Source organism: Anguilla anguilla, chromosome 8 (genome assembly GCF_013347855.1).
Source record: "Anguilla anguilla isolate fAngAng1 chromosome 8, fAngAng1.pri, whole genome shotgun sequence".
NCBI lineage: Eukaryota > Metazoa > Chordata > Actinopteri > Anguilliformes > Anguillidae > Anguilla > Anguilla anguilla.
Window position 1 is genome coordinate 1,915,348 of NC_049208.1, and position 16,099 is coordinate 1,931,446.

The 16,099-nt window shown below is 47.0% G+C and overlaps 1 protein-coding gene across 1 annotated transcript in view; it reads right to left on the reverse strand.

Annotated features, from left to right (window-relative positions):
* Positions 1 to 16,099, reverse strand: part of LOC118233668 (receptor-type tyrosine-protein phosphatase N2-like) — a 134,130-nt gene that overhangs the window by 92,320 nt on the left and 25,711 nt on the right. Inside the window, exons 4-10 of the mRNA XM_035429491.1 lie at positions 9,120 to 9,219; positions 7,557 to 7,716; positions 5,905 to 6,268; positions 5,267 to 5,530; positions 4,566 to 4,606; positions 2,917 to 3,281; positions 1,965 to 2,051 (exon numbers count right to left, since the gene is read on the reverse strand). Of these exons, the coding sequence (XP_035285382.1) occupies positions 1,965 to 2,051; positions 2,917 to 3,281; positions 4,566 to 4,606; positions 5,267 to 5,530; positions 5,905 to 6,268; positions 7,557 to 7,716; positions 9,120 to 9,219 (1,381 nt within the window). The remainder of the gene's footprint in view (positions 1 to 1,964; positions 2,052 to 2,916; positions 3,282 to 4,565; positions 4,607 to 5,266; positions 5,531 to 5,904; positions 6,269 to 7,556; positions 7,717 to 9,119; positions 9,220 to 16,099) is intronic.

Consider the following 16,099-nt stretch of genomic DNA (forward strand, 5'->3'; position numbering starts at 1 on the left):
ACACAGATCTACGTCCCTCACAATGATCCATCATTTCAATATGAAGACCTTTTATTTCCAGGAGAAAACAGACAGACAAAAGATCCATTGATGAGACCTGACGGATGAGATGTGAATACTAATCAGCCACCTCCAGTTTTCCCTCTCTCTCTCTCTTTCTTTCTCCCTCTCTCTCTTTCTTTCTCTCCCTCACTCTCATCTCTCTCCCCATCTCTCTCTGCTCTCTCTCTCTCTCTCTCTCTCTCTCACTCACTCACTCACTCTTTATCCGATAGAAAACACCCAACACACACACATTACTATTTCTACTACGCACAACTGATGAAGTACATTAGCACTTCCATAGATATTAGGACACAAATTGCAGTTGTACTATAGAAGATATAACAGACATAATTACAGATGCTTAAAGTCGATAAACATTTGACAAGTGCTTGATTCTACAGAGCAGTTGATGGTCTAGCACTATTCACACCTGTGCTGTAGGTCTACACACACACACACACACACACACACACAGACACACGCACATACATACACACACACAGACACACACACTCACTCACGCACGCACGCACAGACACACATCCAGAGCAAAACAAAGACAGACAGACACAAAACAAAACACCCAAAGACAGACAGGCATGCACACAAAATTTACTGATGTAACCGATAAAATTTTTTTTTTTTAAATAGACACCGCATCACTTCAGCTAGAAAGTAATATTTTGTCAGCGGGAGAACAGATGGTCGGACGATCGTTCTTGGAAACAGCGCAGGAAGCGGACGCGGTTCCGGATCGTAACGTTTTCGCGGGGGTTTGCCTGGAGCGCCACGAGATCACAGGCACGTCTACGAGCGCCTCTCGTCTCTCTAAACGGTTGCCCAGAATGCAACTGTTCATCTGACTCACGATGCCTTCAAGGCTCCAGCGCATCCTGAGAGAGCACCGCGCTTTAAAGGTGCACAGAACACCGCGCTTTAAAGGACCAGCACCCACACGGGAGAAACGTACCCGGTTTTTAAGGAGAGGCAGTTCATCGAAAGTTCACTCGGGAAAATAAACGATTCTTGGTTCTACTTGAGAGGATTTCTTTTTTGTCAATAACTGCCGCTCGGGCAAGTTTCAGCCTTTCAGTGCTTTTTCGATAAAATATGCTCGCCTTTAAAAAAATAATAAGAGCAAGCTAGAAGATAAAAGGGCCATATTATGGGTTGTTCAGACAGTTAAAAACTTGTGAACAACACTGAATGGGCCACTGAATATGTCCTTACTCCATAAAGGGAGAGCAACTCAAATGAACTCAATAATGGTAAGACACTAAGAGCACTGAGGTTTTTTTTAGCATGTGCTAAACCTTTCAGCACATGCAAAACTAATAACACAACCAATGATTGGTGCAAAACAAACACCATGACCAATCACTGGCCATGTTATTGGTTTTGCGTGCGCTAAAATATTTTGCACATGTTAATGGCCTTAGTAAATAAGAACCTAAAATATCTTTTATTTGGTAAATAATAGGATGGAGTGTAGCACAGTGGGTAAGGAACTGGGCTTGTAACCAAAAGGTCGCAGGTTCGATTCCCGGGTAGGACACTGCCGTTGTACCCTTGAGCAAGGTACTTAACCGAAATTGCTCCAGTATATATCCAGCTGTATAAATGGACACAATGTAAAATCCTATGTAAAAGTTGTGTAAGTCGCTCTGGATAAGAGCGTCTGCTAAACGCCTGTAATGTAATGTAATGTAATGCCCTACAATACCTTTTCTTGGTCTAACGCTTTCTTTAAAATATAACTTCTGTATTTCCTTGGCTAAGGCAATGCTGGTTTGATAATGGGCGAACAAGTAATTATTTACACCCACAGCCACAGTCCTCTCATTGTGTCAGATGACTCACACACACACACAGACAAGCAAAGCAGAGATAAAAATAAAAAAGGACTGAGGTGTACGTACGAGAGCTCCAGGAAGTCGGTCATCTGCAGCCTGACGCTGTGCGCCAGGAGCTCCATCAGGTGCAGGGCCTGGTCCGTGGGGAGCGAGCTGAGGAGAGCAGGAGGGAAACCGCAGCGTTAAAATAAATAATACATTTAAAAAAGGAATTGATCAGCTGTCCCTGGTGACTCTGCACCCTCGGCCTGTTGGGGGGGGGGCTGAGCCCCCACACATTCCATCCCGGTCACACTCCGAGCTGGGTCTCCAGGGGGCCACCTGGGCTCAGGTGCATCTCCCCCCCCCCCCGCCCCCCCACCCCCAGGATGAATCACCTCAGCGCTCCAGCAACGAGACAGACATCGAGGTGCAGACGGAATCGCTACACAGCGCTACAGTCGCGCTGAACAGCTGTGGGGGAGCGCAGGGATGAGTCACCCCATAAAAAATGCATCTGGGACCTTTCTGAAAATATTTATGAAGATATGGACAGTTTCTATATACAGACCCCCCATTTCTTACCGTGAGGCGCAGCAGGTGTGTCCACTGCATAAGCTCTGAGCTGCTGATTCACTTGGAATGATAATCTCTTATTATTATTATTATTATTATTAATTTGAGCCCATCATTCAGGTACGAAACATAGAAATAACTGTGGCCACAAACTGAGTTGGTGATGATGTAGAGATAATGTATTGGGATGGAGATACACTCACTGTGAGTCCGTGATGATGTAGAGATAATGTATTGGGATAGAGATGTACTCACTCTGAGTTGGTGATGATGTAGAGATAATGTACTGGTACAGAGATGCACTCACTCTGAGTCTGTGATAATGTAGAGATAATGTACTGGTACAGAGATGCACTCACTCTGAGTCTGTGATGATGTAGAGATAATGTACTGGGATGGAGATACACTCACTGTGAGTCGGTGATGATGTAGAGATAATGTACTCGTACAGAGATGCACTCACTCTGAGTCGGTGATGATGTAGCCGTAGTCGGCCTCCCTCTCGGCTGCAGACACGGTCTTCACGTCGAGCTCCAGCTCCTGCTCGATTCGCATGTCCTTCTTCCGCGGCTCCGCCAGCATTCCGGCCGGGGCCCCGCCCCCTAGCCCGTGGTCGCCGGGGGCGACGGGCGCCGGCAGCAGGGGCACGTCATCGTCCTTCTTCTGCACGGCCAGGTCCTTACGGGTGGTCCGGCTCTTCACGTTCTCCACCCCCACGGCTGGCCCCGCCCCCAGCTCCGCCTCCTTCGCGGCTCCCGCATCCAACTGGGCGTCGCCGAAGTTGTTCTTGTCCAGGTACTCCAGCAGCTTGTTAATCAAGCCAGCGTCCTTCAAAACACAACACAACACAATAAAATACAGCACAACACAACACAACGCAACATAATACAGCACAACACAACACAATAAAATCCAGCACAACACAACACAACACAACACAACACAACATAATACAGCACAATACAACACAACACAATAAAATACAGCACAACACAACACAACATATTACATTACAAGCATTTATCCAGAGCAACTTACCCAACTTTTACACAGCATTTACACTGCATCCATTTATACAGCTGGCTATATACTGAAACAGTGCAGATTTAGTACCTTGCTCAAGCGCACAATGGCAGCATCCTACCTGGAAATCGGACCTGTGACCTTTACGCTACAAGACTGGTTCCTTAGCCATTATACCTCTGTCGCAATACAACACTGGCTCCCTCAACCTGCCACTTAATCATCATTAAACCCCAGTTTAACTGGCTAATAATCGTTCTCTTCCTCAATTGTTCTCTGACTCTCTACCAAAGCTGATGTGGTGACTGTTCTGGTGCAAAATGGCTGCCGTGCATCACCCAGGTGGATGCTACACATTGGTGGTGTTAGATAAGATTTCCCTCATCACTGTGAAGTGCTTTGAGTGCAAGTACTACATATAAATGCGAGGCATTATTATTATCATAATTTTATTACAACACAATATTAATTTATTCCCCCTTCTTAGGAAAAGGCTCAGTATAATAAGGCCTTAAAGGTTATAAATGAAGAAATGGCTTTATTGGGCTTGAATACTGTGGTCTCACATATAATGGCAGAAGAATGTAGAACAATGCCTAGAACCGTTTACTGACGGGGATGTCGGCAAGGTTTATTGCAGCTGATCACCTGAAACAGAGTGTAGCACAGTGGGTAAGGAACAGGGCTTGTAGCCAAAAGGTCGCAGGTTCGATTCCCGGGTAAGGACACTGCCGTTGTACCCTTGAGCAAGGTACTTAACCGGAATTGCTTCAGTATATATCCAGCTGTATAAATGGATACAATGTAAAATGCTATGTAAAAGTTGTGTAAGTCGCTCTGAAGAAGAGCGTCTGCTAAATGCCTGTAATGTAATGAAAGGTCCAGGTCACCCATAATCTGGAGCTTTTTAACACAGAAACGTAAATGTCATCAAGGCTTTCAGAAGGAAAACGCCTCTGTTCGGCTATTTGACTAAAATCTGCATAACGGTAAAATGTGACACATTTATCATGTCAGAGTTCTCTCCTTGACGTGCGCTCGATCTTCAGAAATAAAATGAAAAATGTAAGTGTTAAAGTAATGGAGCACCTTGTCATCGGAGTTTGGCTTTTCTTCACTCATCTGTCGCTCTGTCAACAGAAAGAAGAACAGTGTTTACCCCCAAAAATGGCACCGCAGATCACAAACTGATGAGCTCAAAAAAGGGAGGTGCAAAATACTGACGCACTGATTCAAAAACTTTTGATTGGTTCACAGGTCAGTGATTGACAGTACAAGTCAGCACCACCCAAGGTTAATCAATATCACAATATATAAATCAATACGGCAAAGCTAATATTATTATTATTAGCCATGCATACATGCTTTACTAGGGCTGCCCAACCCTGTTCCTGAAGATCTACCATCCTGTATGTTTTCAGTCCAACCCTAACAAAGCACACCTCATTCAACAGCTAGAGCAGGGCTGCCCAACCCTGTTCCTGGAGATCCACCATCCTGTAGGTTTTCACTCCAACTCCAACAAAGCACACCTCATTCAACAGCTAGAGATCTCCTTGAGCTGCTAGCTAGTAGAATCAGATGGGCCAAATTATGATTAAAATGAAAGAATAAGGAATAAGTTTGGGCAGTCCAGTTTCACCCCCATGTGCTCTACAGTCTTTTGCTGAGGACGTCCTGCTACAGCGAACACTCAAAAACAGGCTTTAGGGAACTTGTGGCGAAACCATGCTGGGCACTCAACCTGCCCAACCCCCTGCCCCTACCAGGCCCTAGCGCAGGAGCTGTACCGTTCAGTGCGTCATCCTTCTGCAGCGCCCCCTGCTGGTCTGGCTGAGCGACGGACGCAGGTCCTCTCTTGGAGTCCCTCAGGCTGTTCCCGGGCGGCCCCCCTGCCCCGCCCCCACCCCCGCCCCCGCCTCCGCCATCTTCGTCCACCACCTGCAGGGCGTTGGCGATGACGTCGGCCAGCTGGTCCAGCTCCGCCCCGTTCAGGGCTTCCACGTTCACGTCGTGCTTCCCCAGCTGCGTCACCACACTCTGGATGAACTTCTCTGCAAATGGAAAAAAACTTTGAGGGCTAAACAAACTGCAGCGAGGGCGGCACGGTGGTGCAGTGGGGCGCACTCTCGCCTCAAAGCCAGAAGGTCCCGGGATCGAAATGGAAAAAAGATTAAAATTCTGGAAAATTTTATTGCCTCAATTTTTAGGTACCCTTTTCGTCATGACATAAAATTGTCACATATTTTAATCTTTTTGCCGTGGATGATACTTCAGTATCACTTTTGTCAACCCCTGATTATTACTATTTGTATTTATATTATTATTACTATTTGTATTTTTATTATTATTATCATCATTATATTATTTTTATTATTATTATTATTATCATTATTGTTGGCATTATTATTATTGTTATTATTATTACCGTCCACCAGGCTGAGGGGGCCCTTGGCAGGGGGCTGGCTGGTCCCAGGTCTGAAGAGCAGTCTCTGGGCTCCGGGCCTGGGCTGTTTGGGCCGGTCAGCCGAACCCTGGCCCAGCGGGGGGCGACCGCGGTACCCGTCCGCGCTCTCCTTCGGGCTGCTCGGGAAGGGGCGTGGCCTGCTGCTGTAAGGGGCGGGGCTGAGGGCGGGGCCAGGGGCGGGCTTCTGGGCCAGGTAGCGCTGCAGGGCAGCCAGGAGGAGCCGCCCGTCGTCCGACCGGTCGTCCGGGTCCCTCCCCTTCCCCTTCGCCTGGGCCTTCGCCGGGGCGTAGACTTTCAACGGGCGTCCCGCGGGGAGGCCGTCGTTCTGCGAAACAGTGACGTCATCGTACGTTTAAAACTGCGCAGATAACGACACTGACAATGACAACAGCAGCAACAGCTACAACAACCGCAACCCGTACCGCCAACAACAGTGGTCACAGAGATGAGGAGGAACAGCAAGAAGAAGAAACAGCAACGGCAACAAAACCAACCACAGCAACAACAAAAACAACCACAATGGCAACAAAACCAACAAAAGCAACAGCAATGATAACAACGACAAACCAACAGCAAAACAACTACAACAGCAACACAATCATCAAATACAGGAAAGCAAAAACAACAAGAAAAACAATAACGATAGCAAAAATGACAACAAAAACAGAAGCAACAGCAACAAAAACAACACCAGAATGTGACCCGCTTGATTGTTGTATAAATATGCATAGTACTTCAGTCTCTCTCTTCATATGAGCGATTCTCCACAGTCAGGACAACAAATGAATCATTCAGATCCACAACTCCTGACCCCTCGGCCCTCCCCACGTCCTGACCCCCCCCCCCCCCCCATCCGCCCCCACCCCAAAACCAGGGGCCCTGATCACCACCCCCCGAGTTTGGAGAAGAAAAGAGGATTCTCTCCCGCCCCCGCGACGCCAGGAGCATCAATACCCGCCTCCCAGCAGGGATGGACCCTGCCTCAGTCACACGGGGGCCACGTTTCACACCCCTCCCCAAAAATAAAAAACTTTTTGGCAGGAAGCAGGGTTATTAATTAGAGGGCTGAACTCCTGAACTTTGGGACTGGAACGTCAGGAGGGGGTGATAATAATGCAGCAGGAAACGATTGCAGCCACCCCCCCCCCCCCCATCCCCCCCGTCCCCCCCCCCCCCTCAGAGGCCCCCTTCCTGTCCACTCGCACCGGTCCCACACTGGGAAGCACAACGGAGGGGCGCATAAAAAATGATAACTTCCTCTCTGGGGGGGTAATCCATGCGTGGCGGGGCTAAAACCCGAACACAAAAACAAAAAGGGGGGGAGGGTGGGGGGGTGAATATTGACCCAGCTGCCAGGAACATGGTGCCCCTGATGAGACAGATCTTCCTCTGGTGTTTATCAGGTGGGATGGGGGGGGGGGGGGGGGGGGGCGGGGTTCAGCTGGGACAGGGGGGGGAGGGGTTGGGATGGATGGGGGTTGCTGGCTTTGGCCCAGTGGATGAGGAAACTGGGACTGGTGGGAAGGGTGGGGCTAGCTCTGGAGTGTGGTCCGTTGGCTTTTAGGGTGGGGCCTGTTGGCTCTTGGGGCTGGGGGACGCCTGTTGGCTCTCACCTGTCTCATCTCGGCGTTGGTCCTGGGTCCGGTGGGCGGGGCAGGGGGGGCTGCTTGGGGGAGGAGCCCCAGACGCTGTAGGTACTTCAGGGACCTGCCAAGCTCCGCCTCCTCTTCCATCTTCAGCTTCCTGTTTCCGCTGTCAGTCGAGCCAGGCAACCTATAGGGGAGAAGGGGGGCGGAGCCATGCTTTCCAAACCCAATCCAGTGCCAGTTTGTGGGTCTCTCTCCACCCCTCTCCCTCTTTCCTTCTCTCTCTCCCTCTAATTCAGAAATGCTTTTCGGCAGGAAATACTTGAGCGATTACCTATTTCTGTATGTTGTATCATCATATTGGCCATAATCTTAGCATCAGTCCCATACCAATAAATTCATTTTAAATTATTATCAGCCAATATCAGCATAACCCCAATATGAATACATAGCCTTAGTAAACAATATGTACAACTTTGGCGGCAACAACAACAATAACAATAATCATAATAATTGCAATAATTTTTGTGCAAAATGATTCTAAAAGATTCAAATGTGTTAACATATTGCCCTCATCAGTGAGATGGTGCTGGGTGCTAATGGCAGGTGTAATTAACCCAAACTAAAGCATCACTACAGGTGCACAGACTGACTCTGAACGTTAGCGGACGGCTGCTCTGTAGAATAGTGTATGTTTAGTGGATGTTCCTGCTCTGTACTGTAGTGTGTGTTTGGTGGATGGCTGCTCTGTACTGTAGTGTGTGTTTGGTGGATGGCTGCTCTGTACTGTAGTGTGTGTTTGGTGGATGTTCCTGCTCTGTACTGTAGTGTGTGTTTGGTGGATGTTCCTGCTCTGTACTGTAGTGTGTGTTTGGTGGATGTTCCTGCTCTGTACTGTAGTGTGTTTAGAGGATGTTCCTGCTCTGTACTGTAGTGTGTGTTTAGAGGATGTTCCTGCTCTGTACTGTAGTGTGTGTTTGGTGGATGTTCCTGCTCTGTACTGTAGTGTGTGTTTGGTAGATGTTTCTGCTCTGTACTGTAGTGTGTGTTTGGTGGATGGCTGCTCTGTATTGTAGTGTGTGTTTGGTGGATGTTCCTGCTCTGTACTGTAGTGTGTGTTTGGTGGATGTTCCTGCTCTGTACTGTAGTGTGTGTTTAGTGGATGTTCCTGCTCTGTACTGTAGTGTGTGTTTGGTGGATGTTCCTGCTCTGTACTGTAGTGTGTGTTTAGTGGATGGCTGCTCTGTACTGTAGTGTGTGTTTAGAGGATGGCTGCTCTGTACTGTAGTGTGTGTTTAGAGGATGGCTGCTCTGTACTGTAGTGTGTGTTTGGTGGATGTTCCTGCTCTGTAGTGTAGTGTGTGTTTAGAGGATGTTCCTGCTCTGTACTGTAGTGTGTTTAGAGGATGTTCCTGCTCTGTACTGTAGTGTGTGTTTAGAGGATGTTCCTGCTCTGTACTGTAGTGTGTGTTTGGTGGATGTTCCTGCTCTGTACTGTAGTGTGTTTAGAGGATGTTCCTGCTCTGTAGTGTAGTGTGTGTTTAGAGGATGGCGGCACTGAGAGGGGAAGGGAGCGGAGTCAAAGCTGACCTGGACAGGCTGGACTCTGGCAGTCCGTAGGAAACTCTCCGCAGTTTGGACAGCTCCTTGGAAATGGCCTGCTGAGCTGTGTCATCTTCCCAAGTTAAACCTGCACCAGACGGAACAGAGAATACAGTAAGAAACATAATGACCAGCTGCGGTGGAAAGTCCAAGGGTCAGAAAATAAAAGTCCTGCCGTGAGTTTCTTCCACCCATGAACTCTGCTGATTTCACTAATTAGTGTACTACCTGCTGGCTGAAGAACAGTGATTGGAACAAGCTACTGGGGAGGACTTTTACTTTCTGAACCCGAGATTTTCCACCTCTGTTGACCAGGACTATTTCAGCCAATGGAGGTTCGTCATGGGGTAGGAAAAATGTCTGGGTTTCATGCCAACTTCAGCTCCTAATTATTTAATCAGCCCCAATGACCAATCATTCATGAGCTCTGACATTTTAGCTAAATTACATGTTAAGCTCATGAATGACAGCCAATGACAGTCTCAGTATCCCTCCATGAAAAGCTTTACTGTGATATAATCTAGGCGTGAAATAGCATTAGGGCTAATGAGCTAACTGAGGCAGGGGGTAAATGTAAGAAATAAAACCTGCTGAACATCAAACCTCCAGGTATGGAATGGCCCATCTGTGGTCTAGAACACATCGAGTAGTTCATCTAGTCTGGAGACCCACAAGCTGTTCTATGCACTGAAAAATCTTTGTAGAAAACTTCTTTTTATAAAAAATAAACTTCCTGATGTCAGGATGTTTAGCTCATTTACACCTGTGCCCCTTTTTGCTCAACTGACACAAGCTGATGTTCTGAAGTTCTCTTGTCGTTTCCGTTGTTAACTTTGTTCATCCCTCTCATGAATTAAGAACTTTAATTAAATCCCTCTTTTTAATACCCATAAATGAATTTAAAAACCTCAATCAAATTTCCCCCGTGTACCGTCTTGCGGTGTAGAGTCAAGTTCGCTCCGCAAAAGCAGTACCAATACCTTTGAGCTGAGAGAATTCTTCACACAGACCCCACCCTTCTCCTGGTGGGCCTACACACACTATGTGCCCCAGTTGCAGCCCCCCGCCCCGTCAAGTTGAGAAAACAGCATAGCGAGGACTCGAACCCGGGATCATCAGGCCACAGAGGCACTTAAGGTGAGTACCTGTACACACTGAGCCACTTAGTAGCTCTGGAAACCCCCCAGTGAAAAACAAACCTTACAAACCCAACAAACCTTGGGGAGCATTCCGTTTTGACTACCAACTGGTAGCGAGCTAACGCCATGATGGAAACACTCACCGAATTATCTTCGATGATTCTTATGTTTCCAAAAAAGTTCTTTCAAGGTCAGACAAAATAATGCTTGTCTTTCTCTCCTGCTTGGGGAACAGATCTAGTGGCTCAAGAGTTTTGCAGATTTTATTCTCAGCTGGGGCACAGCTATAGTGCCCTTGGGCAAGATTGTTAACCTGAAGGGATTCTATATATATTTTTTTTTTTATTTCCAACAGTAATAATTGATTCTTGATTGAAAATTGTGTACCGCTCCGGATAGGAACACTAGCCAAACACCAAAAAATAAAAAATACCTTCAATCCCTTCCTTTATGCGGGTCTATAAATACCCTCTGTATATTATATACAGCAGAGGGGGAAAACATCTCTATATACGCACATTAGACTCATTTTTCATCCTCACACTGAGCTATGCTAATTTGTTTTCATGGATACCGGATGGAAGTCGGGAGAAATGCGGACCGTTGAGAAACGCGTCCCATGATCCCATTGAGCGCGACACAGAAGGTGTGCGGCCAGCCGTTTGGAAGCGGTCCAAACACATTTACCACGGACAGGAAGCGAGTTTCCATTTTTTTTAAAACCCTGACCGCATCCATGCATCACTACACCCGCCCCCCCAAAAAACAGAGAGGGGTGTTCCTCCTTCAATCAACAGGACGCTAAATAGCCGAAGTGAATTAGGGCTTTAATAGGGATCGGGCAGTAGTGTATAGCACAATTGTTTTAGTTTTTTGTAATTTTTTTTGCGCGAGAGCTGACAGCGTATGACACCGGCGCGTGATTAAGCGCAAACCCCCTACGAAGCCATTCAGGGAGTTTTGTGCGCGTTTTCCTCACAATTTCAGGAAGTGGGTCCACCGCTTCGCCGGGGTAAAAGCTCCGAGCCTGGGAACCAGCTGCGTTTTCTTTTTTTTTCGAGCAGTCGCGCGGGATACGGCCGTGACATTCGCCGCGCATGGCAGCGTGCCTCTCCGCCAAACCGCGACGTTCATTTTTGCACACACCCACGCTCGCTAACTCTCATGCGAATACCCCGCCAAAAATTGAGAACATCTGAGTCTATATATATAAGCATGGAGTTGCTTTTTTTTTTTTTTAATGTCACTTCTAAGCACCAATTTGAATCAGAAAGCCATCTGTCAGCCTGCCGTTTTTCTGACGGAGCCAGGATTTCTAAATATTCTGAGGCTGATTGATCTCTCCCTCGCTCATGACACCATTTTGTCACGCTGGAAAACGCAGAAGTTCTTATCCTCAGGTGTGCCTCATCCTCAGGTGAGTCATAAAGGCAACCGTGAGAGTGGGGAGAATACGCGACACATAATTTAGCAACAATTTTTATCTTTTTTTTGCATTATTGTCTTTCGTTATGCAGGAGGTCCACACACTCAGGCATTAGTTACAGAACAGTAAAAAGAAAACCTCTATCAAGAACCTTACCTGTTACAACTCTAGATTATATATTAATCAACAAAAGCAGGCCAGTGGTTTTTTTCCCCTCTCTCTTTCAGTATTTTATACACACATGTAGTCAAAACAAGCACGTAACCGTCCAGACCCACGGCGCAACTCACTTCCGCAGACACATTTTAGCTGGCACCACCTGCCCATGCGTCCCACAAAACGTCCCTCAAAGGTCGTCCGTGAGTGAGTGAGTGACTGAATGAGTGAGTGACCACAATTTGCCATGCATAGCCCACAGCAGCAGTTCATGCGTGCCGTAGGAAAAACAGACAGAAAAAAACTTTTTTTTAAATAAATAAAAATAAATCAATAGAATTTCCACGCGAAGCCAGGTGAAATGAAAAGGGATTTAATACCCAGAACATCGGATTTCTGCAAATTCTTCTGAATTTTCCAGCAATGGGAGCTACAGTATGTCAACAAGGCAGATGGGGATTAGGGAGTCTAAACGTTTCAAACCAGCTTTTCTTGGTCCCGTTCCAGAGCTCGCACCTGCGTGACGAGCAGGTAAAGGCGAGGTTCACTGAACACCCAGCGAAACCGAAGGAGACCCCGCCCATCACGACAGCAGGGACCTACGGCCGTACGTTTTCATTTAGGTTCAGGAACAAGACAAACGGCGCACTGATTTTTTTTTTTGTTCTGTCGTTCCCATAAGTCCATTCATCAATCAGCCTTTCCGACGTTCCCCGTTGTCAGAAGCGCTTCCCCGCGCGCGGCGAGATGGATTATTAAGGTATCTGATCGGGACAGGACGTACCGCCTGGGCTCTTTCTCCTTAAATGTCATCGGAATCCATCACAGCGCACCCCTCTCTCAGAGGACGATTAGTGCGCCTGTTCGCGCGGACAGATTACTCACTGCCCTTCTTTCACGGAGAGCGGCGTCGGGCCTGTAAGAGCTCCCTGTGGAACGCGCGCGCGGACGGACGATCGGTCGCCGGGGGAGGTCGGCTCGTTAAAGATTAGCCAGCCGCGCAAAGCCAGATCTAAACGCCCGCTAACCTGCGGCCATCTTAGACCATGTGACAAACAAATGGAAAAATGTAAGGACCAAATGTACAATTTTTTTTTTTTTTTTTTTTTTTTTTTTAAAGGCCCACCACCTGCTCATGATAGAATTCTTACAGTTTGCATAGAAGAACAGTCTTTCCTTGGAATTTTAAATTACTACGTTTATTTTTTATTTTAAACGTTCATTTTACTTTGTAGTACTTATTTTCCTTTCCAGTTGTTGTAGTTCATGTGTACATTCGGCCGACTTTAAAAAAGAGGGCGCAATATGTCTCTGAGTTTAAATAAAAAAAGGGAAATGGAATTGCTAAATAAATGTGCTAGAAAATATTTCATGATTCTGACTGAGTCATCGCTCCTCATCATCAGTAAACAGAGAGAGAGCGTGGCTCTGAGGACTCAGGTAAGGCCTCGAATGAGTCACAAAGAAAAGTCAACTTCCTGGCTGGAGCACCTGTTCAGGAGCTCTGGATGTGTGGGCATGCCATCTCTCCCTCTCTTTTTCTCCCTCTCTCCCTCTCTCCCTCTCTTCCTCTCCTCCTCTCAGTGTGGATTACAGTCCTGCTTTGGCTCCAGAAATACTCCCGGCTTTATGATTCACCACACATAAAACATGAGGCGGTATTTTTAGAAGCGAGCAAATTCACTTCAAGTGAACAGCAGCGCTGTAACTGGTGGCGTTTTTTTACAGCTTCCAGGCCGTCTGCCTGTAAACAAGCTAAGGAGGAATGGAACCCTCTCTACACTCTTAGCCCTTTGAAGAGTAGGATTCTTGGAATGTTTTTTTCTTCTTCTAAATTCTAAGCCAGTGTTCTAGAACTCCACTGCTTTCAGTCACCAGTAGTGATTGTGACATCAGCATTAGAATGCTCAGTTCTCAAAATATTCCAATCACATATTTGTGATCTTACAACTTAAAGGGTTACAAAGACATGCCACTCTGGTTGCTTCTTGTCTTGTGAAATATCATCAGTCTTGCTTGAAAACTGCACTTCCAAAAAATAAATTAATAAATAAATAAAACTAAATTACCAAAAAAGTAGACATACCATGTGTGCTTTCTGTATGAAACCGATGATGTGTTAAAATAGGGGTCCGCCCTACACCCCTGAAAACCTTGTGTCTGTTACATACACATTAATAAATGTATATATACACAACATATTAATATACCGTATGTACTATTTTATCATTTACAGCCACTACCACGTGAACATTTCATTTTCCAAAACAAAAATAAAACTCTTCAGCATAAAGCAGTTAAATCTAACTGTTAAATGTCAAAATGTAAAATGTTAAAATGTCAGCTAATAATATAAAAACACCAGATTGTAACTGGCAAAAAAAGAAACCTCTACAAAAGACAAACTGCCTCTATGTGATACACATGGCACTCAACCAAGAGAAACTGAAAGTGGTACAGGGATTAATTAACCGCTCCCACAGCATTGCTCGCAGTTATTAAACTGTTCCTCAGATAAAAAACTTTCCCTGGCTCTGAGAATGCAGAGACAAGGGCGTGTATTTATAACACAACTCAAAGTACAAGAGCTGATCTGGGATCAGTCTCGCCTTTTCAGCCCAAAGTGGGAAAGAGTTAGAGCAGGGCTGCTCTACCCTGTTCCTGGAGGTCTACCATCCTGTAGGTTTTCACTCCAACCCGAGCAAAGCACACCTGCTTCTACTAAGGAGATAAAAAAAGATCTCTAGCTGTTGAGTGAGGTGTGGCTTTGTTAGGGTTGGAGTGAAAACCTACAGGATGGTAGATCTCCAGGAACAGGGTAGAGCAGCCCTGCTCTAGCTGTTGAATGAGGTGTGGCTTTGTTACGGTTGGAGTGAAAACCTACAGGACGGTAGATCTGCAGGATCAGGATTTGGCTGCCCTGGGTTAGTATATGGGTAGGAGAAAACCACACATAGGTCAGGGCCCATATTCATAAAGTGCCTTAGGACATATTACTACTGATCTGGGATCAGTCTGCCCTTTTAGCTCATAATGAAAAGGCTGTAATATTAACAGCGGAAGCCAGACTCCACGTCAGTGTTCCTACACTGAGACACTTTAAAAACAAGCCAAGATGGGGGCATTACTTCTTTCACTTTTTTGTTCAGTCAGCAGCTCAAGGTCAAAGCGAAGGTCAAACCTGCACTGTGAAGCAGGGACACAGTTCTAGCGGTCTGGGGGTGTTTATTAGGATGAGCTGAAATCTTTAATCATAAAAAGATGATATTAGTGTCGGCTCTTACTGATTAATCAGGACACTTCTGATTCGAACCTGGCAATTCCTGAGTCAGGCAGTCAGTCCTCTCTTATCCCCGAGTAAGGAAAATACACATGTACATTTATGGGTTTTTATCTTACCTTTGCCAAGTCTCTTCTAGTGCGGCTATCACACTTTTTAATTTGTGATTTCTTTCTATACATTTAGCCTTGTTTATATAGGCTATATGATTTTTTTTTAAATGTTCTGTGCATAACTGGAAATGGACCGTGTTAATGACATGTAATTCTGAGAGAGCACCCTCGCCTATACAGTCAGTCCTTCTAGGCAACCTGGCTTCGCTGAACTTTCTTTTTTTTTGCACTTTTCAGTGAATTATAACCCATCAGAACACGGCCAGACGCAAACCCGCACACCCCCGACAGCAGGGTGACGTCCACACCGCTCCGTGAACACGATGAGCCCTCCGCGACGCACACGTGGCTCAGAAGCGGATGCTGGCGAGACCTCCGGAGCAGTGATTCTGAGTATTACCGCCCGCCCGGCTCTCTCAGCGAGGCTGTCACAAGCTAAAAACGCTCCCGCTGCTCGAAAAGGTTACTCCCCCCCGCCCCCCCCTCCCCCCCCCCCCCCGCGCCTGTTTTTCAGCGAGATGAACGCCGTGCAGGAGGCTCTGGCGACCGCTGGCTGGGCCGGCGCGGGACGCAGTCAGCAGAACCGCCTCCGATACCGGCAGGGGTTTCACTTCCCAAAACCTGCGCTGGCGGGCGGCGGCGAGTCGCCGTGGAAACGGAATAAGAGAGTCGGGCGCTGACGTGGAAAGGTGAGTTCGGGGGGACGGGGGACGCGGTTGGTCCCCCGTCGGCACCCCACCCCCCCCCCCACTGAGAGGAGGAACACGGGGGCGAAAGTCAAACTTTAAGGCCCCCACGCCTTGCCCCCACACTGTGAAACTGACGCGGTGGTGATGCGATCCCGTTAAAACCGC